We start from the raw sequence: 25,349 nt of genomic DNA on the forward strand, positions 1-25,349 counted from the left end.
TTAGTGAATTTTTAAAAAGTATTAATTTGAATGATTAGAGGTAATTCTTTTCCTTTGTTCCTCGCTTTCTTGATGTTTTAATCTGTAAGGTTATTTCCTTAAGGTTTTTATAATTATAAGTCAGTCTGTAAATCTAGTGCTAGTTTCTTTATGTGTCTCAGACAACTAAGAAGTAAATCTAATTCATGACTCTTGACTTAAAGAGAGAAAATTGGGCATAAAAAGTAAAATATTAATTTAATTTTAAAATATTTTAAAACATTAATGTATCTTGAGTATTACATAAATTAAAACATTAATTTAATATTAAAATATTTTAAAACATTAATGTATCTTGAGTCTTACATAAATTATCCTGCATTAAAATGAAATAAGGTTTTCGTGACATTCATGGTGAGCTGTTTTTAACCAAAATTCATAATTTCTTAAGTATAAGTATTCCAAGTAGGAAGATTCAGTGGAAACCCTCCCAAATGAGATAGTGATTATATTTCAGAGCTCTTCAATTCTTGGACGTTATTAAGTTTTTTAGATTGTTACTAATTCCTTAGTAATTATAATCATGATTCTTTTTATTGGAAAGATCACATCATAAAAATAGAAGATAGCATGTGGTAAATGTTGAAATAGAAGAAAGCATATGATGAACAATGTTGAATTCTTTGTAAATTTATATGATTATAGAGAGTTCTTTTACAAAGTAATATATCCTTTTCGATTAGTACAGGAGAATGACTATTTTGAAGGAAACATTTTGTGTAGTTTAGAAAAATTGAGAGACTGAAAAAGTGGTTCTCTGGCCAGCTAGTCTCAGGAGAAATAAATCCTTTTGTACTGACCTAAAACATAAACTTTCCTCATACTTTGATGCCTTTACCAGATGACTTGAGCTTTTCTGAGGGCCTAGAGGAGTAGTGTTATTTCTTGATAAATAAACACATGTTGAAATGGAAGTGAGTAGAAATGTCAATAAGGCAAGCTTTTCCAGGAAGATAAATCGTAAACCAGGCAAACACCAGAAAGGTATCTGCCATACCTCAGTATGAGCAACACTGAGGTTTAAAGAAAAGATAATTCTTAGATTATCTTGCTGACTCTCATAACCCTCTTAGCTATAAAGCCCGTCTTTAGATTGGAGAAGTGACAAGACAACAAGTGAGAAAGACACCAGCTACTTACCACCATGTTCACTGTCATGAGTGTGAAAAACCAGCATCCGTGAGGAAGTATTCTAGAAGAACAAATTGAGATCATATGTATTACGAGATAATAATTATATCACATAAATTTGTATGCAAGAAGGCATTTCTGTTCTAAAACCATTACAGCAGGATGAATGTCGGTAAGCAGAGGTATTTTGATCTGGGTTGATCTTTCTTCTGTCTCCTACTTTTTCTTTGTCTTACTTTTCTATCTTAAGCATTCCTTCCTAAATAAGATATATTCCCAGGTCCAATTACTAATGATCCAAAATTATTCTTCCTCTGAAATTAGAATTATAGAATTTGAAAGACCCAAAGCCTTAGAGGTTATCTTGTCTAACACCCTTATTTTTCATAAGAAATTATCTCAGTCTAAGGAGATTGAAGCCTGAGCTACTTGCTGTCTTTAATGGAACAAGACGTGGGTTTCCTAACTCCCCATGCAAGTCTTACATAGCACTACAATTTCAATATTTAAATATTCAGAAAACCTGTGAAATGCCAAAATGTGTCCAAGGAAGGACCTTTACAGCATAAATGTTATAAGTAGTGTCTCGTTTCTGATTGTCAAAATGAAATATATCAAGACTTTAAGGATGAATAATGTATCAAGGGAATGGAATGCCATTCTTAAAAGGAGAAGAGAGTAAGGGAGTAACATTTATGAAACATCTCTTGTGGACTTGTTAGTAAACCAAATTCACATAATCTTATGAAAGTATCATCAAAATTCTTTTGAAGATGAAAAACTGAGGCTAATGAAACTTATTTAATGACACAGACAAGCAGCTGAGAAAGGATTTAAACTCATATCTATCTGATTCAAAATCCTATAGTCTCCCTATGGCAAAATGTTACTTCCCAAAAGATGATGATATAGATGCACAGGACTTATAAAAATGAACATATTGAGGAGAGGCAGTAACCATGCAATAAAATTACCAGCAGTGATCAAAGGTATTTGGTAATATTCTAAAAGGATTAATCCATGTCAATCCTTAGCTCAGAGTTTTTTCATCTTAAAGCTTATCTATTATACATATGTATATGTTGCATGTGTATATTATATATATTAGTTTTAGAGGATCAGAACTAATATTGCCTTAGACACACATCGAAGTTAAATTAATTTGACTTATAATAAACTAAAAAAAGCACCTAAGGTTTTATTGTGATCTTGTACATAACAAAAATAGAATCATAGTTGACTATTTTTTTCTTTAGAATCTTCCTTGGTAATGAGTTCCAGTACGGCAAACAAAATTCCTTAAAGAAAACTTTGACTTTTTGAAATTTGTCGTTTTCATTTAAAACCTATTTATCGCTTTTGCTCTTATATAATGTCTTGTATAATAATAGTATTCAGTAAATGTTTGAGCGAGTAAGCAAAATAATGAGTAATGTGGTTATAATTCACTATGCACAATTTCTTTAGTTTTTAAGCATTTAAAGGTGGCTGTTCCTTAGTGGCCTTAATCAGCATGATATTTTTCAGAGCCTTGAGATTGTATTATTCATATGTACTTTTACTTTCCTTTCCTTTTTTTTTTTTTTGCCCCCAAAGCGAATTACGGTGTACTTCAGTCAAATAAAGAGTAGATTATCACTTACTTTTGACTTGTTTTTATTCAGTTTCATCCTTCTGGTAGTTTGTATTGTGGTTGTGATATTTTTCTGATTTACAACTGTTTCCATATGCCCTAACCTTGTGGTTATAAGTTAAACTTGAATTTATATCAGGATCACCTGAAGGTCTGTGAAAATACAGATTTCTGGGCCCTCTACCTAGAGTTTCTGATTCAGAAAGTGTAATGTGGAGCTCAATAATGTGCATTTCAAGCAAGTTCTCCTATAATGCTGATGCTGTTAGTTTATGGAACCACATTTTGAAAAATCTCTGCACTAACGCAATAGGATTAATGTTAAGTAACATAACTGAAGTAAGAAATAATTCATATGGAATAACTTGGTCTATCCTTTGAAGATTCCTTTTACATAACTCAAAAGTTTTAAAATTATTTCATCAGGTTTGAAGAAATATAGCAAAAGTCACATAGAGGATTACTCTTATATCAACAAGCCATGTTTTAGTACAAAGTGAACATGATTGCTAAAATGCTTGCTTTTATTTCATGTCAGTATTTCTCATATTTCTTTCATCTGTTTCTACTGTAATACTTTAATTTGGGCTTTTATTAGCTATTGTATAAATCTCTTTGGTAGCCTGCCAAACGTTAAATTTTTACTTGTGGTCTCTTTTAACCTTGTTCCATTTGGGGAAAGAATGATGAACAGATCTGGGGTGCAGAGAAGTCTTTCAGAGAGAATTGGCATCACGTGCAAAGTTCTAGGGCAAAGAGAGAGGAATGCTGCATTTGAGGGACTGAAAAAAATCTCATCAATGGAATGCAGAGCAAGAAGAGCATATGGTATAAGGTTTGAGCAGTTCATCAGGTCATGAAGTGCCTTTTAATCTATTAAAAGATTATACTCACCTGTAAGGATTTATTTACATAAGTAACATGAGACTTGTATTTTAGACATATCACTCTGGTTACAGTTTAGCCAGTGGCAAATAGACAATTAGGAGATTGTTGCAATAATGAAGTTACTAGTGTTACTGAACAAAGGTGAGTTCCTTGTGGGCCACTTACAGAGAAGCCAAAAGTTTGAGGCAGCAGGGTTTGCAGAGAAATGAGATTTATATGTCAGGCCAGCTGAATGAGTAGACCAGAGATGAAGCTCAAATTAGTCTCTCTTGACAAAGGATTTGGGATCAGTTTTAAGAGGTGAGGGTAAGGAGAGGTTATACATATTTATTAATTCAAATTCAGGGGGTCTGATTAGGTAGTCTTGGAGCTAAGCCATCTAAGGTTAGGGATGTGGAAGGAGCCACACAGAACCAGGAAATTAAAATCTGGCAGAGTTTGATTTATCAGTCCTATTTTGTGTCCAAATTTGGTCACTGCACCAGATCTTTCTTATTGACTGACCTAACTTCTTAAAGGGCGCTGTGTGGTAAAAGTAGCTTCTCTGCTACTTAAATTCTGTGAATTTTGGTTCTGCTGTGCTCCTGAGGTCAGCTTAGGGTTATTTAGCTGCTAACTACACCCGTTCAAGCCTCTGGGACCAGCCTGATCTGGCTTGGTCTGGTAGTCTCCTAAGAGCTGTGAGGAGGCCTGTTATCTCCTGAATGACACTAAAATTAGGAGAGGAAAAGTATTAGGGTCTGGTTTCAGTATTAGGGCCGGATTTCATTAGGAAAAAAATGATGATTGTGGGAGATGAAGGAAAGTGGGTAAGTGCTGGAGATATTTAGGAGATAAAGTCAACAGAACTTGTTGGTTTGATTAAAGTAGAGTAGGTTCATGAAGGAAAGAGAAATCAAGATTAATATCTCAGATTCTGTCTTTGGCAGAACCATGCAAATAGTATTATTGGTTTTTTTTTTCAGTTACCCCTTTTTGCATATAGAAATACCATTTATTTTGTGTATTGATTATATTGCAACCTTTCTAAATTCACTTTTCAATACTAGTTAATGTTTCAACTTCCATAGGATTTTCTATGTAGATTATTATGTAAACATAAGGTAAATTACATTTATTTTCACATTTTAAACCAGTTTTGTATTCCTGAGATAAATCTCAGGATATACAATTGATTCTATATTAACCTTGTATCCTAAGATCTTGCTAAATTCACTTATTACGTCTAGTATTTTTTTATTAATTCCTTAGGATTTTCTTTCTAAACCGTGTCATATCAGAATAGGGACAGTTTAACTTCTTCTTTTGCAGTCTGTATTCTTTTTTCCCATTATTTTTTCATTAATTGTTATATGGCTAAACCAGGACGATGATGAATAGAAATGATGGGAACAGACTACTTAGCCCTGTTCCCTGTCTGAGGAGGAGAGTATTTAGTGTTCCATTGAGTCTGCTGTTAGATATAGGTTGTTTTTTTAATCAGTGTAATTAAGGCATAATTTACATAGAATAAAACTCAACATATACAATAGGCTGAAAACTCTCAAGAAACTTGGAAAAGAAAGGGATATCCTCACTCTGATAGAGGACATCTACTAAACACATGTGCATCAGGGAAATATAGAATAAAAGCATAATTAGATGTTACTATGCATCCACTAAAATTTCCCTTTGTGAGTTTGATACTCATTGGCCAACATTCACAGCCACCATTTGGTTCGGTCACCTGATTTTACAGATGAAGAAAGAGACTCTTAAAGTTTAGGGGAAGCTGTTATGGGGAAAATGCTCAGGCCATGATTCATTTCAGGCCTCACCAGTTTTCTGGCACTGGGAAGGGGCGGTGGTGGTGAGTGTTGTGTGTGTAAATCTACCCAGGGTAGCACAACTATTGAGGGGCAAAGTTGTGGTTAAATCTAAATTTTTCTACCTTTTTTTTCTGCTGTGCTGTTGAGACTATCTTTTATTTACTTTTATGGCTGGATTTTAGTTAGAATAAAGATCAACAAGGAAACTAAGCTTGCACATGATAAGTCTCCAGTATTCCTTTATGTGGAAGATGCTCAAGTCACACAGAATCAAAAGTTGTTAATGTTTCTCTTTATCCCAACTTTCTAACCTGATTTATAACAAGAAATAGGACTGACTTATAAGAGAAGAAAAAGTTAATATCACAACATATAATAGCTACCATCAGGACAAGTAATGGCATCTAGGTTTCTGAAAAAGGATAGAAAATGGAACCTTTTACAGTTTAATATTTAGTTACTTGATCTGTGCTATCTTGTATATGCATGCTTTTTCTTCCTGGAATGTCTTACTTCTACCTTAAGCTGCATTCCTCATTCCTCACCCTTCACGTTTCCACTTTAACCTCATATTTTTTAAGACTCAAAAGTCACTTTCTTTCTAAAACCTTTCCTCACCACCACCATCTCCAGGTACAATGTACCTCTTTCTCTTGTATCCTGTGATAGTTATAATACTTTCTTGATCTGATACGTTTCATGACCCCAAATTCTTGAGGCTAGTCTTTATCTTTGTGTCACCCTGATACCTGGCACAGTGCTCCATATACAATAGGCTGCAAATAATGAATTATTTTAGGACGAAATATACATCTCAAACGTGATACCAAGAAAGAGAGTGTAAACTACTTAGTATCAAAAGTGATACTGAGAAAAGATAAATAAGGAGGTAAATGTATGGCTGTGTATTATTTTCTTTCAAGGTCAGGTAGTTTACAGTAGGAACCCTGAACTGTTTTTAGTTAATTACTTTAAACAAGCTTACTTAAAAAAATTTTCTTTTAATCTTACCAATATTCCCAGTCTGTTACCTATTTGGTTTTCCATCATAGTCATTAATATTTGTTCTTTACTCTTGTGCATGTACTTCTTGTTAAGTATATTTGTTGTATTTTCTTTCTGTCTCTGTCTCCTCCTTCCTGTCCTTCCTTTCCTTCCCCTCCCTCCCTTCCTTCCTTCCTCTCTATTTTCCCTCTTTTCTCTTTTTCTTCTCTCCTCTTTTCTCTCTATATACAGTTGAACCTGAACAACATGAGTTTGAACTGTGCAGATTCACTTACAGTTGGAGCCATGCAATTCAATCCCATGTTGTTGAAGGATCAACAGTATTGATCCACAGTTGAGAATCTGCATATGTGGAGGGCTGACTTAAGTCATATATGGATTTCAGCTGTGTGGCTGGCCAGGGCCCCTAACTTTTGCATTGTTCAAGGGTCAACTGTAATTTATCTTTTCCAAAATAGGTTGCTTTTTTCATAGTAATAAAAAAATGAGGTCACATGGTTGTTGTCTTTCTCTGCCTTCACGGTCTATCCAAGTTGTTGCAAATGGCAAAGTTTCTTTCTTTTTTATGGCTGAACACTATTCCATTTTTTGTATATACCAAATTTTATACATTTATCTATTGATGGACACTTAGGTTGCTTCTATATCTATTGTAAATAATGCTGCAGTGAACATGGTGATACAAACATCTTTTCAAGTTGATATTTTCATTTCCTTTGAATAAATATCAGAAATGGAATTGCTGGGTCATATGGTATTTCTATTTTTATTTTTTGAGGAACCTCCATATTGTTTTCCATAATAACTGCAGCAATTTAAATTCCTACCACAAGTGCACAAGGGCTCTCTTTCCTCACCAACACTTTGTTATCAGCCGTTTCCTTATTGATTTTCTGTCTGGATAATCTACCCATTGATGAAAGTGAGTTATTAAAGCACCCTACTATTTTTGTAATGCTGTCTATTTCTTCCTTTAGGTCTGTTAATATTTGCTTTATCTATTTAGGTGTCCTATGTTAAGTGCATAAATGTTTGCACATATCCTCTTATTGGACTGAACCCTTTATCATTACATAATGAGTTTCTTTGTCTTGTATTACAGTCTTTGTGTCAAGGTTTATTTTGTCTTATATAGATAGAGCTACCTGGTTTTTCTTTGGTTTCCACTTGCAAGGAAAAAGATTTCCTTCTTATATAACATTTTTTTTCCTTGCTGTTTTTAAGATTCCTTGCTTGTCTTTAATTTTTGGCACTTTAGTTATAATGTGTTTTAATGTGGGTCTCTTTTCCCTTCCTTTAATTTTCAGTTTGTATATGTCCTTACATCTGAAGTTAGTCTTTTATAGGTGGAATATAGATAGGTCTTGTTTTTTTTTTTTTTAAATCTGCTCAGCCACTCTGTGTATTTTGATTGGTGAAGTTAGTCCATTTACATTTAAAATAATTATTGGTAGGTATGTAATTATTATCATTTGTTAATTGTTTTCTTTCTCAATGATTTTTCCATAGTGATAGGCTTAGATTCCTTTCTTTTTATCTTTCGTGTATCTACTATATGCTTACATAAAACAATTTATATTAACAGTCCATTTTAAATTGATAAAAACTTAAGTTTAAACACATTCTAAACCTCTACATTTTTACTCCCCCTTCACATTTCGTGCTTTTGATGTCATAGTCTATATCTTTTTACCTTGTGTATCAATTAAACTATTGTGAGTATATTTATTTTTAACTGGTTTTGTCTTTTAACCTTCATACTAGCTTTTTTTTTTTTTCTACTTTAACCATAAGGCCTATATATATTTACACCGTATGTTCACTTCCTATAGTTAGATTTCTTTCTGCCACCACATATTTGACCACCTTTACAACATTAGATTATTCTGAATTTTACTATATATTTATCTGTACCAGTGGATTTATACTTTATATGTTTTCCTGTCACTAATTAGTGCCCTTTCGTTTCAACTTTTAAAAGTCCCATTAACATTTCGTGTAAGGCTGGTTTGATGGTGATGAACTCTTTCTTGCTTTCGCTTGTGTGGCAAACTCTTTTACCTTCAGTTCTGAAGGACAACTTTCCTGGGTAGAGTATTCTTGGTTGGCAGTCTTTTTCTTTCAGCACTTGGAATTTATTATGCCACTCCCTTCTAACCTGAAAAATTTCTACTGAAAAATCTGCTTATAGGCTTGCAGAGGTTTCCTTTTTACATAACACATTGTTTTTTTCTTGCTATTTTTAAGAATCTTTCCTTGTCTTTAACTTGTGACCCTTTAATTAAAACGTGTCTTAATGTGAGTCTCTTTGGTTTCGTCTTCTCTGGAACTCTCTGGGATTCCTGTTTTTCCTGTATGCCTGTTTTCTTTGCAGATTAAGGGAGTTTTCAGCCATTACTTCTTCAAATAAGTTTTCTGCCTCTTTCTCTCATTTTTCTACTTTTGAAACCCCTATGATATGAATGTTGGTCCACTTGATGTTGTCCCATAAGTCCTCTAAGCTATCTTAACTCTTTTTCATTCTTTTTCATTTTTGCTCTTCAGATTGAGTGATTTCCACTGCCCTGTCTTCGAGTTCATTGATCCATTTAGTCTGTTGTTGAACCTCTCTATTGGTTTTTTTGTTTGTTTGTTTATTTAAGTTACTGTGATCTTCAGCTCTATGACTTCTATTTATACTTTTTAATGTTTTCTTTTTCTTTGTTGAAATTCTCACTGTATTCATCTGTTCTTCTCTTGAGCTCATTAAACATCTCTCTGACCTCTTTTAAACTCTAGCAGGTAAATCACGTATCTCCATTTCATTAAAGTCTTTTTCTGAGCCTCTATCTTATTCTTTCATTTGGAACATATTTCTCTATTTCTTCATTTTCCTTGACTCTTATGTGTTATTTGCTATGCATTAGCTAAAACAGCTACCTCTTCCAGGCTTGAAGGAGATGAACCTTATCATTTCAACCTGGCCCTAGCTCTTGGTTGTTTCTTAAGCATTTATGATTGTTCAAACAGCCTATTTTATTTTTAGTAGCTCCCGGTAGTTAAGGGTGTGCTAAGGCCAGCCATTGTCCCAAATGGGAGGATCTCAGTCAGCACCTAGTTTCCACCTCATTGGAATCCAGACTCTCAGGCAGCAACTTTTAAAGTATGTAACTAATACTTCTTTCTTGGGAAAATTGGGAGATAGGCATTTCTGTCTGCTCCCTTTGTGCTGAGCCCTGGAGTGATAGGCAGTTAAGACCTTTTTGTTTGTTTGTTTATTACTGTCCTGTTGAACCCATGAACCCAAGCCTACCACTGGTCACTAGAGCTATAAAAGTATGTGTCCTCTGGGTAGCAGACACGTAAGTCAAGGCATCAGATGTGTATACCAACTCCTTTCTCAGAGACACCAACAGCCTGGTGCAGGACAGAGGGAGAGCACAAAGGTCACATGCATCCACCTTCTTTCCTGGAGAGACCTAAATAGGCTCTTAGGTATGTGCTAAACAAGAGGCCTGCCCCTCAGTCCCATGGGACCCATGAATGCACGTTGGCTACCAAAACCATGCATCCTCTGAGTGGCAGCCACAAAAATAGCATCAGATACATGTACATGCTCTCCTTCAATAGACACTGGTGGTCTGTAGTGCAGCAGAGGCAGAGCTCAAAGATAGCATCCTCCCTCTGTGGTCTCTGGAAAGGATTATAGTTGGGCTTTAGATATGTGTTTATATGCCTGCTCCTCCAGCCACAGCTATGAAGATAAGCTCATAGGCTCTTTTCACAGAAAGACTGAGGCACAGGTGTCTCAATCTGTTGCCCGACTGCAATGCCCTGGTTAAGAACTCTTTCTATTTGTTAACATTACTGTGGGACCTGCAAGGTGGAGCCCCACTGGCCACCAGAGCCAAGCAATTTAGAGTTATCTCCTGGGTGGCAACTGTAAAAATTAGGGCACCAGATGAAGAATATACAACCCCTTTCCTGAGAGATACCTGCAACCTGGTATGAAGCAGAGGAAGAACGAAAAGACTGCCTGCCTGCCAGCCTCCAATCTTTGGAGAGTATTTCAGTAGGCCCCTAGATATGTATTAAATTAGGTACCTTCCCTTGAGGCCCATGCTTTTGGATAATCAAATAAGCTGCTTTCATAGAAAATCTGGACAGTGTTCAGTCAGCTGCCTCTGCTCGGTGCACTGGGATGGGTGGGTGAGTGGGCATGAGCCCTTTAAGAACGGTTTCTCAATTCTCTATAGTTGTACAGGTCTTATGATCACAAGCCCCATTGGCCTTCAGAGCTATAAGTTTTAGGGGCTCATTTCTCAGTTGCAGGTCTTAAAAGTTAGGGTCCTTATGTGTGGTTCAAACCCTTTGCTCTTCAGGCAGAAGCCCAGGGTTGTGAGTTCCCTCTTGACTGCAGGTTGCCATGTTAGGGTGGGGTTTATGGTAAGATTGTGTTTCATCCTCTCCTACTCGCTTCTGTGTGGGTTTTTTCTTATTCATCCTATGTGTAAAAGTTGCTCAGTAATTTTTTGGGTTGTTTTTAGTGGGAATTGTTCTGTATATAGCTTTTAAATTCAGTGTGTCCATGGAAGTAGGTGTGTTTAGGATCTTCCTACATCTTGAACTGGAACCTCTCTATGAGCTATTAATACGTACTAGATATTAATCATTTCTCATAAAATACCACATTTTAAACTTACATGTATTGCATTGCAAACAATTAATCTTATCTCAGATATACCACAGTAATTCAATTGGTACAAGAAATTTTAGCACAGTAAATATGGTATGTGACTAAATATAGGTAGTGATATACTCTCAGTGCCCATTTGTATAAGAACAAAATTAGAGGGCTTACAATACTTGTTTCTAAGCTATAACAGAAAAGTTACTGTAAGCAATTTCCCTCCCAGATATATACCCAATAGAATTAAAAACATGTCCACAAAAGTTAGTACTCAGATATTCATATTAGCATTATTCATAATAGTTAAAAGTACAAAGAAATAACTCAGATGTTCATCAACTAATGAATGAATGAACTAAAAGTGATATATCTATAAAATGGAATATTATCCAGCAATAAAATGGAACAACATATTACTTCACACCTTGTAGGAGGGCTATAATTAAAAAGATAGTTAAGAACAAGTATTGATGAGGATGCAAAGAAATAAGAACCTTCATACATAGTAGGAATGTAAAAAGTTACAGCCACTATGAAAATGAATTTGGCAATTCTTCTAAAAATTATATATAGTGTTACCATATGACCAAACAATACTGCTCCTCCACAAATATCTGAGAAAATTGAAACATTTATTTACAGAAAAACTTGTATACAAGTGTTCATAGCATTATTATTCATGATAGCCAAAAGATAGAAACCCAAATGTCAGTTATAAAATGGAATGAAGTATTGTTGCATACTACAACACGGATGAACCTTGAAAACATTGTACAGTAGTTCCCCCTTATCTGTGGTTTTGCTTTCCATGGTTTCCGTTACTTGCGATCAAAAAATATTACTTGGAAAATCACAGAAATAAAAAATTCATAACTTAAAGTTGCACACCATTTTGAGTTGTGTGATGAAATCTCATGCCATCCCAACCTTGCATGTTAGTTATCCTTTTGTTCAGCATATCCATACTGTATACATTACCCACCTGTTAGTCACTTAGTAGTTGCTCATAGCTTGTGATCCAGGATGACTTGAAGCAGATGATCCTCCTTCTGACATATCATCAGAAGGTCAGTAGTAGCTTAACGGTACATCACAATGCCTATGTCATTCACCTCACTTCATCTTATCACACAGGCATTGTATCAGCTCACATAATCACAAGAAGGGTGAGTATAGTGTAACAAAATATTTTGAAAGAGAGACCAAATTTACATAACTTTCATTACAGTATATTGTTGTAATTGTTCTATTTCATTATTATTGTTTTTAATCTCTTACTGTACCTTATTTATAAATTGAACTTTATCATAGGTATGTATACATAGGAAAGGACATAGTACGTATAGGGTTTGGTACTATCTCCAGTTTCAGGCATCCAGTGGGGGTCTTGGAATGTATCCCCCATGGATAATTGGGTCTAGTGGACTAAGTGAAAGAAGCTAGACACAAAAGACCACCTATTGTATGATTGCATTCACATTAAATGTCCAAAATATGCAAATTCATAAAGACAGTAAGTAGATGAGAAGTTGGTAAGAGCTATGGCTAGTGGAGCATTGGGACTGGCTACTAATAGAAACAGGATTTTGTCGGGGGGGTAATGCAAATATTCTGACATTATTTAGTGTTGATGATTGTACAACTTAATATAATAAAGTAGTACACTGAAGTGTGCATTTTAAAATAATGGATTTTATATTGCGTGAAATATATCTCAATAAAATTCTGTATAAGAATAATGCTAGATCTATGGTCATACACATTTTGTATTTTGATAAATATTGCCAAATTGTCCTGCATTGAGATGGTACAGTTTATATTCTCATAAGCTATGTATGTGCCTATTTTCCTCACATTCTTGCCATTGTGATATATCATTAAAAGTTTTAATATTTGCCAGTGTTGTTGAAAAATGATAACCTAAAGTAGATTACTTTTATATTTCTCTAAATATGATCAAGATTATATATATTTTCATATACTTAAGTGGTTTCAGTTACTTGCAATTAAAAAATATCAAAAAATATTTCCTTTTCTGTGAACTTTCTATTCTTATTCTTTGCCTGTTTTTCTATTAGTGTTGATCTTTTTCTTATTGATTTGTAGAACTTCTTTATGTGTTATTTTTTTCCTTTGTTTTTCTTTTGACAGTGTGTTTTTACTATGAACACTATCTTTACTGTCTAGTAGTGCTCATTATAGCATTGCTCCATCTTCTTGGCTTAAGCCAAGATCCTGAGTCCTATCTCATTAACATCATTGATGAAGTCTTTTGAATTTCCCAGTGTTTATCATTGTATTCCTTCTAAGCCATGTCAGTTTAACACATCTATTTGTGTATGTAAATGTGTTTCTATCTCTGATATCAGAATATTTTTAAGGGAAACTGAATTAAGGAGGCAAGCTTTATATAGATGAACTGATCCCAAATTTTGATTTTAGACAAGTATTAAAATGAAAGTAATTTACAACTTTTCTTATAAATACTGAAGAACAAAATCACTAGCTTAATAGATGGGTAGAAAGATAGATAACATGTGAATATATAAGGGAAACAAATATATTAAGTAGGAGTGAAAACCAGCTGATTATTGGCGCACACCCCACTCCCCCACCCCCGCCGACTGTTGAGTCATTCAACAGGTTTAGTCAGTCCTTCACCAAATATTTAAAATTGATATTATATGCCAAGTCCTGTGCTAGGTTCTGACTGTTCAGCTTTGAATGAATCAAATTTTATCCCTTACCTCATAGAGTTCATAATGTAATGAAAGAGATAGGCAATAAAAATGTAAACCAAACATATTACAGTGAAAAAAAAATGTTATGAAAGAATTCAGTGTTCTTTGCCTGTTTCTAAGTAAATAGAAGCTTTTTGACATACTTTTAATAGAGTAGTCAATGAAGACCTTTCCGAGGAGGTGGCACAGGTAATGAAAGGACTCAGCCATGGGAAACCTGGAGAAGGACATTCTATGCATAAGGAAACTTGAAATTGAAGACCCTAGGATGGCATCTTTTGAGTAACAGAAAGGGGGCCATTATAGCTGGAGCTTAGTAAATTGAGTAAGAGGTATAAAGAGATCGTGCTAAGGACTTTGAACCTTGCATTGAGAAATTGTCAAGAGATATTAAGCAAAGAAGAGACATTATGTTTTAAAAGACTACTCTGGCTTTTAGATGGAGGATGAAGAGATGTTAAGAAACAGGGACAGATGCAGAATTTGAAGCAGTCAAGAAAAGAGTTACTGCCGAGTTTGGCTGAATTCTTAAAGGAGCATTCAAGAACTGCTAATCTCATAGTCCTGAGCCTTCCGGTGGCAAGAAAAGGATCTATATCAATTGGTTGTACATGGCTTGGTTGGAAATCCTCACTCAAAACTTCCCTCCTGTCTTACTTGTTAGAAGAGATCACAAGTATGTCCTGAAATTTTACTCTTAAAACGTGAAGAATTCTAACACATTTTAGCTTAATGTGTGGCTAATTAAGAAACATTCCAGTACTTTTTATTATAAATCTGATCTATGGTTATGCAAACTTCTGGAGACTGTCCTACTGGGATTCTGTATAAACTTTGTCATTATTTTTTTATTAGTATCAGCTGAAGGGAAGTGTCAAAGCCAGTGCTACCTCTAGAAAAACATCTTTGTCATTGCTGTTGATAAACAAAATCAAGCAAACCTATGCTAACTTATGCTCATGAAAACCACCAACTTGATTGTAAGCTTCTCTAGGCAAACCTAACCTTTTGTTTGGTTCTAGGCCCTGTTAGAGGCCTTAGCCCCACAGCAGGTTCTCATTAAATGCTAATTGACAGGCTGTAAGAGTAACATAGGTGGTTATCAAAGGAAAAGACCAAATGGGCAGGAAACCTGATTATGCTTGCCCTTCTGAGAGGCTTATACCTACAAAGATTTGAAAATCAGTAACTGAAAACTTTAAGAAGTACTTGAGTCTACAAATATTTAAAGTGGTTACCTAAATAAGGTTATTTAATATAACCCAGATTATATACTTAAGAGTGATCTGAGAGATCATTGATAATATATGGCTTCAGTTTGCTGCTGACTGAAGTATATTAGCTGGATTAGAAGGCAATGTATATTCTAATTAAACGAAATATATTTCACTCTTAGTACATTGTTTTCTCCCTATTAAATATTTTGAAATTTCCATCATAGTACTATTCGTCATATTTTTTCTAATTAACTGGCTAGCACTGATGAGATCTTCATAGATGTCTAGTAATTGAAAACCAACTACCACAAATTTTCAAACCATCATAAAGAAATATATTTTGAATCATATACTTAGTTACTTTACATAGTGATTGTATGAATTTAAACTAATAATTAAAATGTGAAGTGGAGAAACTTGGAAAATTTGGAATATACAAGTATTGATTTTTCATTTTTGTTAGTAGACCTATAATACTTAATCACGTGGAAAAACCAACAAAATTTTATTTTCTGATGAACGACTTGATTTATTTCCTAACACGTTTTGACTGTTTATTCTAACTGATAAAATATAAGGGAAACAGTGAACCTGAAATAAAAACAAACTGAAATTCGTTTGCTTTGAAAAAAAGAAGCAGAGATAGCAATTAAGAGGCTCTGGCAGAGTAGATGGAGAGTTGTTAAACTCTAGGTACAGTTTGAAGGTTGAATCAGCTGGATTTGATGTGTTGGATGTTAGAATAATGGAAAGGAGAGACTCATGGATTAGTCCCAGCCATTTTAGTAAAATCTATGTGTTCTTCATGGAATCAAGTATGGGAGGGAGGAGTAAGGTTTTTAAATAACGGTACATAAGCTTGTATTTGTGTAGTGCTTTGAAAATACTGCCACATCTATTACCTAATTTGCGGTTCTTTAATTTCTTTAAGTGAAATATGTTAGCAGTTGAAATATTTTCTGAATTCAGTTAGTTTTTCTAAAATAGAGCTTAACTAGGATTCAGAAGTGTTGAGAGAGACTATTTACAGCCCTCATATAGAAGAAGCAGTCTTTTCTCAAACTAAACATTATCTCTTAGAAAATCAGTGTGGTTTTCTTTGGGGGGGTGTGTATGTGGTTTATTTTTAAGGAATAGGGTAGAAGTTACAAAATTTTTCTTAAGAGTAGATTTTCATGCAGTAGAGTTAAATTTTGTCTGAATGAGAGCATAAGGCCGAGCATATTTTTATGAAAGAGAATTTTTAAAACTCGCCAGACTGTTTCATAATATAGTTGTATTAACACAGATCACTTCAGATTGTTGTGATTATTAAGCATTTTTACTTTAGGAATAGATGTTTTGGTATACTGTATAATTTGATGGGAAATTAAAATCTTAAAGCTACCACAAATACATTTAGTACTTTCCATTGTAATTTTGTTTGATGTGAATGTCTGTAGATTATTTATTCCTACCTAGGCCTTTTCAAATATGCAGTTTTTAGCATTAATCTTCAGATGGGACAGATTTGCATGAATCGATGTATTAGTTCCTCAAGGAAAAATGAAATCAGTCTTTTTTATTTTTCAGAGGTGGCTGGATCCGAACAAACCAATAAGGAAGCAGCTTAAGAGTGAGCATACATATTTATTTGATATTTTTCAAGTATACTTTATAAAGATAAAGGGTTAATATAATCTGATTAATTAGAACTGCTTTTATTAATTCTAGGAGGATCGCCTTACAGTTTGAACTTTAGAGTCAAATTTTTCGTAAGTGACCCCAACAAGTTGCAAGAAGAATATACAAGGTGGGTATGGGGCATATTTTTCTTGAAAATATTGTCAAAACTGTTATGACATTTTGAAATTAATTAAGCAAAAATAGATTATCATGCTACAGTTTTGAGTTTATCAGCCAACGCACAGAATGAGTTACAGGTTTCAAGGTAAGTTTCCTCTCTTCTGGGATGACCGAGAGGGCTTTAGGAGATTGGAACCCAGGGCCGCCCCATTGAGCTACAAGCAGCCTCCTGAGATATATAAATATTAAAATTTTCTACATGTGAAAATTGTGCCTGCTTTTTTTTTTCCTTGTAAAAGTAAATTCTATATATAATTGACCCTTGAACAGCATAAGCCTTAGCACTGACCACCTATGCAGTCAAAAGTCACATATAAGTCGGCCTTCTGCATATGTGGATTCCCAACCACAAATTGAAAATACTGTATACAGAAGAATGACCCAGAGGAACATTTTGATAGTGTATGAATGTTAAGTGAACTATTTAAGGTAGAAATAGTGAGAAATAATTACAGTGTGGTAACTGTCATTATTAAAATAACCTGAATGATAACCTTGTGTGTTGCTTGAAAGACAGAATTCATTAAAAAAAAAAAAGACAGAATAAAAAATTAGCAGATTATACCTTCCATAAAGGTCAGTGACTATATTCAGAATTACTCTTAAAGATATTTGCCAAATTAAAATTCTGTATCTAAAAATGTGTAGATAGGCTGTTAGATGTTAATGCATTATTATTGTTTAGAATACTACGGTGAAGTGGAGAAACAAATGAATAAATTAAAGATATTTAGCTGTACTTACCAATTCTCGGGTGTTTGTGAGGTAGAGTTTTCAAGTAGACCAGTTAAGAAAAATCCTTAAGAGTCATTTTCAATATGTTTGTTGGAGGTCAGGATACTACCTTTTTCAAAACAGGAGAACTCAGTAATATAGGCAGTCTTAAATTTTGAAATTAATAGTATCGATGGCTGTAAAAATAATGGCATAAATGATAGAGGCTATGTTCATCCTTCTGGCAACCAAATTAAGGTTGTGAAAGAAACAAGAAGCAGCAGCAAGGAAAAATCGCCTGGGATCTAGAAGAACAAGCCATACAATTAGGGAGAAATCCAAGAAATCACCTTGCAATGGCAGAAGGTAGGACAGGATGAGGACTCGGGGCCGCCCCGTCCCGAGCTGCTGAGTAAAATGGAGGCTGCAGCAGAGGCAGACGCCTCTTAAAGGGGCCACATCTGTGAGTGGATTTTCGGGTGACAGACCTGGTCGCTCTGAGCACCAGTGCCCGTTCGGCTGCGTGCTGGGGGCACCAGGGACTTACAGGGAGACATTGTTGGAGTGAGGGCTGAGGAGACACTCGCTCTGTACAGAAGTGCCTGGTGGTATCCATTGTTCTCTGTTGAGCCCTCCCCGCTACCAATGCGCCTGACACAGCCCCGCCATAGCCCTGACATCATCAAGCTGGATAATAGAGGTCCCTCCGCCCAGAGGATTCCCTGAAACCCCGCCTACTCCAGTTCGGGCCCCACTCAAGCCACCTCCAGGTATACCTCAGCAAGTCAGGTGTTCCTTGCTGAGACTCACACTGGTGGAGGCAGCTGGCTTCGGTTTCTGGTGTGGCCTTTTGAGGCAACTATGAGCACAGCCTCTGTAGATTCCTTGCTGAATCTTAACAAGTGGCCCCAGAGAGGTAGAGGTTTGGGCTAAATTTGGCCTGCAGCTGAACCCCTCTCAGGACTGTGTCACTGGACACCTACTTCACAAATCCACACTAATAAGACCAGGAGATTTAGGACCTTTGCTTAGTACATAGAAACAGACACGGAAAGACAGCCAACATGGGAAGACAAAAAAGCAGAAACCATATAAGAGAGTAAAACAGAGATTCAGATATAGTGGAGCCGAGTAATCTAACAGATGCAGAGTTCAAAACACTGGTTATAAAGATGCTCAATGAGCTTTTGGGACGTGTAGATAAATTCAGTGAGAACTTTAACAAAGATAAAAAACAAAAATGGAAATTATAAAAGGGAACCAGTTTGAAATGAAGAACACATTATCTGAGAATGAGAAGGATATTAAATGGAATAAACAAAGTGAATAAAGAAAAGGATCAAATGACCTATCTAGAGGACATGAAAGCCAATCAGGACACTCAGTCAGAATGGCAAGAGATAAGATGCCAAGACTATAAAAATAATTTAAGGAGGATATGGGACACTATTAAGGCTCCAAATATTTATCTGAATGGTGTAACTGAAGAAAATCAAGATGTTGAACAGCTGTTTGAAGAAATAATGATGGAAAACTTCCCTAACCTGGTGAAGGATATGGACATAAAACCCCATGAAGCTCAGAGAATCCTCAAAATCAGGGATCCAAAGAGGCCCACACCAAGGGGTGGCTCCATAGTGTAGTGGTTAGCATGTCTGCTTTACACACACAAGGTCCTGGATTCACGCCCCAGGTGGAGCCCCGAATCATAACCTGGGGGGCCCCAGGCCCTGGGTACATGCCACGAGAATGTGGGAGGAGACACCCCGCCTTCAGAGATCCAGTTCTTAAGGGGAGACGGCAACATCCATAGGTCAGGGGTGGAAGTGAGGGGGAGGGAATTAAAGAGGGGGGAAAAAAAAGCCCACACCAAGACACATCATAATTAAAATGCCAAAGCTTAAATACAAAGAAAGAATATTGAAAGCAGCAAGAGAAAAACAGATAGTTACTTATAAGGCTGGCAGCTGATTTCTCAAAAGAAACTCTGCAGAACAGAAGGACTTGGTAAAAAATATTCAACAGGATGAAGACCCAGGATATACAACCAAGAATAATTTATCCAGCAAAGCTATCATTTAGGGTTGAAGACAGATAAAGAGCTTCCCAGACAAAAATAAGCTAGAGGAATTTATCACCACCAGGCCAGAATTATAGAAAATGTTGGAGAGCTTCTTTAAGAAGAAAAAACATGTATCAAAAACAGGAATAAAGAATGGTAACAACTGCATTCCTATCAATAAGTACCTTAAATGGACAAGAATTAAGAGCTCCAACCAAAAGGTAGAGTGGCTGAAAGGATAAGAAAACAAAACCCCTACATATGACAAGGAAGGAGATGGAAAAAGATATTGCTTTGATGGACCTAGAAGGTATTTAAGTCAGAGAAAGATAAACACTATATGATTTCACTTATCTGTGGAATCTAAGGAATAAAAAGAACAAACTAATCAAAAACAGACTCACAAATATAATGGACAATTTGGTGGCGGACAGAGGGGAGAGGGGAATGGGGGTCTAGGAGAATGGGGTGAAGGGTTAAAGAAGTACAAATTAGTAGCTGATGGATGGTCATAGGGATGGGGAGCATAACATAGGGAATGCAATTAACAATACATTGGCTAGGTGGAGCTGAGGTCAAGAGAGGGAGGGAACAATTGGGATCATTTTACTAACTATATAGATGTCTAACCAATGTACTGTATACTTGAAACTAAATAAATTAAAAAAAAAATTAATGGTATCCCAGTTAATTTATCTTGAATAGCAAAGTTGTATTATATAAATACCCTTTAGTTTAATCTTGCAGCTCTTAGGTTTTGTTGTTGTTAATTAAAATAACAAGATTCTTAGTATAGTAAAAATTACTTAAAGTAATTTTAGATGAACTTCAAGGAAACTACTCTGAATTAATGAAAATTGTGAATTATAAAGTATTTTTAAATGCATTTTATTATTTCCTGGTACATATAACTTGAAATCAAGTAACAAAGTATTCTGTAATATATGTTTTAGTAATCAGATTTTTAAATATATAAGAAATATTTATAATTAAAAGATCAGTAATTTTAAATTGGATTTCTAATGTATTTCATGTTTACGAAAAGTTTGTTAGCACAAACAAATAAAACCTTGCCAATTATAGCCATATTCATAATTTACTTCACTCAAAAAACTCCTTGAATTTCTTAATGGAGCTTGAATGTGTTTATTCTTTTATAGCCTATATTAAAAGCATAATCAAGGAATAACTGTCTCACTAATAATTAAGTCAAAATATCTTCCTGATATAGAAGAAAGTAAAGTCAAGTTTGATAATTGAGGAATTAATGTGTTCAGTCTATCAGTCTAGAAAAGTATTTGTTTTCACTAGAAATAATGCATTATTTCAAAAATCCTTTACAATGGAATATCCTGTAATCTTGTAACTGGTACTATTTGGTAAAATGAAGTAAGTGGCTAGTTTTTTTTATTATCATAGTGTGCATTAATGATTCTCTACCCTGATTACCAATTAGAATCACTTAGGGGAGCTTGTGCCTTGACCACACCTCTAGAAACTCTGATTTAATAAGTTTCGGGTAGGGACCTATGCAGAGACAGTACAGGCTTCTCAGGTGATTCTAATATTCCACTACGTTTAGGAAGCACTCTTTTAAAACTTTAGTGCTTAAGTAGCCTTAATGCAATTGTCCTGTTGGGTAATAAGACACCCTTAGCCACAATTGCTTAATTTTAAGGACTAGTTTAAATCCCACAAAACAGGAAATCGACTGCATCTCCTTACCTTGAGATTCTATTTTATGTTAATGGTAAAAAAGAATAGATGTATAGTGCTTCCATTAGATTAAATATCATTTAGTATTAGCAGATGCTGGCATCATTAGAACTGAAGCTTTCTCAGGAGTCAAGAGAATACAAATGACATTACTTTCATACCTTTTTGAGTGCCTAGGTGTACACAGTACACAATGGTATTTAGATCATGGTATTAGTTATTGCCTGGATTAGAAAAGTTATATTATTTTTGCAGCTTAAATAGATCATTTCTATATTTACCTCAGTCATTACTAATCTATTTTAAAGGTCTCATTTTTAAAAATTAGGCTTTATCTTTCTATTTAAATCCCCTGGGATACATATACTAGGCAAGTGATACTACTTTCTTTTTTTTTTTTTTTTAAACAAATGTAGAAACTAAGGCTCAGCCAAATTTTAAGTAATTTCCCAAAGATCACAGGTTTAGTTAGCTTATAACTAATAAGCTTAGGTTTGGCTTATTATGGTTTCCACTCTATCAATCCTTAGTGATTGGTATGTAAATAAAATTTAACAAGCATAGATATTATTTATGTAGGATTTACATATTTTATCAATGATATACATGATCTGTCAATCTTAACTATAAGATTGTTTCCCACCAGGAACTTTTAATTACGAAACCAAATAGGCTGGGTAGAAATATGTTGTTTTGGATTGATAAAGTAAATAATATTAGTAATATTATGTATTAAGCCTCCCAGAGAAATTATGTACTTCATTAATATATGAAGCCAGGATATTTGTATCAGTTTTTTGTTTTTTGTTTTTTAATTTTCTAATGAATATCTCATTCTCTGAAGATGTTAATTACATTCTTTGGTAATTTGAATTGTCATGGAGCTCTTTAATGACTTTAATCAACCAAACAACTAAAATTTTAAATGATTTTTGATGCTTAGAATATGTATACTTTTTTTAGCAAGGTGAAATAAAAATCTGTAAATTCTCTGTTTAAACCTTTAAAGCCACAAAATTTGGTCTTCTGCCAACATTACACAGCACAGGTGGCTTTGCTCAAGCATTGATACATCTATGAGAAAGTGACTTTACCCACTAGCAGGGATGGAAGGACAATGCCATCTTGTAAGCAACCCCAGCATTCTTGTGATAGGATGCTAATATTCTTGTTAGTTTTAAAGGAAATTGGGTACTTGGCAATTCTAATAGTAGAGGAATAATGAGAAAAGGAACTTTTTTTTCCTGATCAAAGAGAGCTTTCTTAGTTGAAGAGGAAAAGTGCTTTTTTACAGTTAGCAGCTTCTTGCTTCCTAATGATAAGATAAACAACACAGGGACCTATCCTTGCAGCTAGCTGGCTTTCTATCTCAGCAGAAAGAATGATTTTCTTCAACTGGTCTCTAGTCCTTTGCTACTTTCAGCTTTCCTGTGTGTGTGACTCAAGTTTGCTGTGCTTTCCAGTTCTGCCTTCTGCATATGCCAATCTTTAGAGTATTTCTCCTTAAATTTTGCCCTCAGTCATGTAACTCTTAAAAACAAAATGTTTGTTTTTATTTAGTGGAAATAAAATATTTACAGTACAGAATTTTATCAAAGAAATTTAAAGACTTGGATTCTTGAATTTATGAAAGCTTATTTTAAAATATGTTTTCATGTGCTAACATGTATGGTAAAGAAACAAATACTTAAGTATTTTAATTTTTTTAGTTAATGTAAGCATATAGTTTTTAAACTGTAAATGTTATAATTCAAGTAAATGCTAACTATCTTTTTTTTTTTTAAGGTACCAGTATTTTTTGCAAATTAAACAAGACATTCTTACTGGAAGGTGGGCTATTTTATATTTTTAGTAATGGGTCGAAAAATACTCTTAACTCTGTATTGAAGTAATTCATGATCATTGCAAACATTATCTATTGAAAAATGGTTACATATAGCATGAATTCCTTTTGTCAAATAAGTTCATTACTTAATAAAGTATAAGTCACATGGAAATTTCAAGTGTGGATAGTATAACATAAATTATAGTGCTTTTGAAATTATTGTGTTTAACCTTGTATAATTTATTTTCCTTTTGTTTTAACAGATTGTCCTGTCCTTATAATACTGCTGCCCTTTTGGCTTCATTTGCTGTTCAGTGTAAGTATCAGCCCATATTTGAATCAAATGGCATGTAATTATATGGTCTGTGTTGATAATACATTGCTTTTAATGAGTTCTTTAGACATATGTCACTATACAAAAGAATGTGACTATAGAGGAAGTGTAATGAAACATCCAATTAGTTAGCAATTACTTTGATTCCTAAAAGAAAAAATTCTGAAGTTGTTTGAAACCTAGAAGAATGTTAAATATATTGTGATAACTTGCTTAAATGGTAACAGATACATAAATAATTTACTTTCAGAAATATAATAGAATTTATGACATTGCTATTTTGACCATAGAAATTGGAAAAAAAAAAGTGTTTATTAAAATGTGAATATTTTTCTTCATTTATTAGCTGAACTTGGAGACTACAATCAGTCAGAAAACTTGCCAGGCTACCTCTCAGATTATTCTTTCATTCCTAATCAACCTCAAGATTTTGAAAAAGAAATTGCAAAATTACATCAGCAACATATGTAAGGATTTATTTACTTTTCTGCCTATTTAGTAAACTTCTTAATGACACCTTTTCTAGAGAAATGTTTTAAATTATTTCTAATGTGATTGTTACTTAATGTAACAATTACTTAATGTAAACAGTTACTATTATGTAAAATAGCATGATTAATATAAAGAAATGTAGATGATCTGTACTAAAAAAAAATCATTACTTATTTCATATATTTGTTTTTCATTTCTATTAAGGACCATAAAGCTATATGTAAATAGAAATTTACTTGCTGTTATATAAAGTTGCCAATTTTTATTATAGTTTTTATTATATAAATTCTTATATATGTAATCTGTACACACACACACACACACACACACACACACACACAGTTTTCCTTTTATTATATAAAGTTGCCAGGAATATATACATAAAATTTTGGTTTTTTTTTTTTTAAGTTTTTTTAACTATATAAAGTTTTTATTATATAAAGTTGCTAGAAATTTTAGAATATTAATAGTATGTTCACAATCTACTTAGCAATTCTTTCGGGTTTTAACTATATGAAAGGAATTATTTTTGTTTGATAATGAGCCAGGGGGAGAAGAGGAGCTTTATGTAATACTAAATTAATAAAGATTAGTCCTTTAAAAATAGCATAACAATATTCAGCTTTGATATTTTATGAGTTCAAATTTCTGTGACATAATTTTTTTTTTAAGAAGAAGTCTGTTATTTTGAATAGAGTCCAGAGTTTAGTTTTGCTTTAACATATAATTAAGAATACTCACAGAGGAACTAAGGCAGTGTTGCATTTTGGCTAAGAGTCTGAACTCCAGAGCCAGACCTCCTGGATTGAAATTCTGGTAAGGTTACGTACTGTCTTATAACCTTGGCCAAATCGTTCCATGTCTGTTCTTCTCTGTTTCCTTATATGTAAAAAGATGATAATAAAAGTATCTACCTCTGGGGTTATAAGGAGTTTATCTGTATAAACTCACTTAATTGTACTTTATATATATATATAAAGTTTTCAGAACAGTGCCTAGAACATGCTAAGCACTGAAGAAATATTAACTCTTATTATTAAGGAAACTTACTTTCATTTGGTAATGGCCCATGTATCTGAAAGAGGTTGGCAAACTACAGCCCACTACCTATTTTTGTATGGCCTATGGGCTAAGAATGATTTGTGTATTTTATTTATTTTTTAAAATAATGTTTTATTTTTCAATTACAGTTGACATACAATGTTATATAAGTTTCAGGTATACAACATA

The 25,349-nt window shown here is 34.0% G+C and overlaps 1 protein-coding gene across 8 annotated transcripts in view; it reads left to right on the plus strand.

Moving 5' to 3' along the window:
* The window catches only part of PTPN4 (protein tyrosine phosphatase, non-receptor type 4), a 192,944-nt gene that overhangs the window by 63,806 nt on the left and 103,789 nt on the right, over window positions 1-25,349 (plus strand). For 4 of the 8 annotated variants that reach the window (XM_023534124.1, XM_023534122.1, XM_011366099.2 and 1 more), the window contains 5 exons: window positions 16,704-16,746; window positions 16,824-16,923; window positions 23,254-23,298; window positions 23,557-23,609; window positions 23,974-24,094. In XM_023534124.1, the coding sequence (XP_023389892.1) occupies window positions 16,704-16,746; window positions 16,824-16,923; window positions 23,254-23,298; window positions 23,557-23,609; window positions 23,974-24,094 (362 nt within the window). Of the gene's footprint in view, window positions 1-1,112; window positions 1,343-16,703; window positions 16,747-16,823; window positions 16,924-23,253; window positions 23,299-23,556; window positions 23,610-23,973; window positions 24,095-25,349 lie in introns of all 8 variants that reach the window. The other 4 variants (XM_011366098.1, XM_023534123.1, XM_023534125.1 and 1 more) reach the window with 3 other exon arrangements.

Source organism: Pteropus vampyrus, unplaced genomic scaffold (genome assembly GCF_000151845.1).
Source record: "Pteropus vampyrus isolate Shadow unplaced genomic scaffold, Pvam_2.0 Scaffold120, whole genome shotgun sequence".
Classification (NCBI taxonomy): domain Eukaryota; kingdom Metazoa; phylum Chordata; class Mammalia; order Chiroptera; family Pteropodidae; genus Pteropus; species Pteropus vampyrus.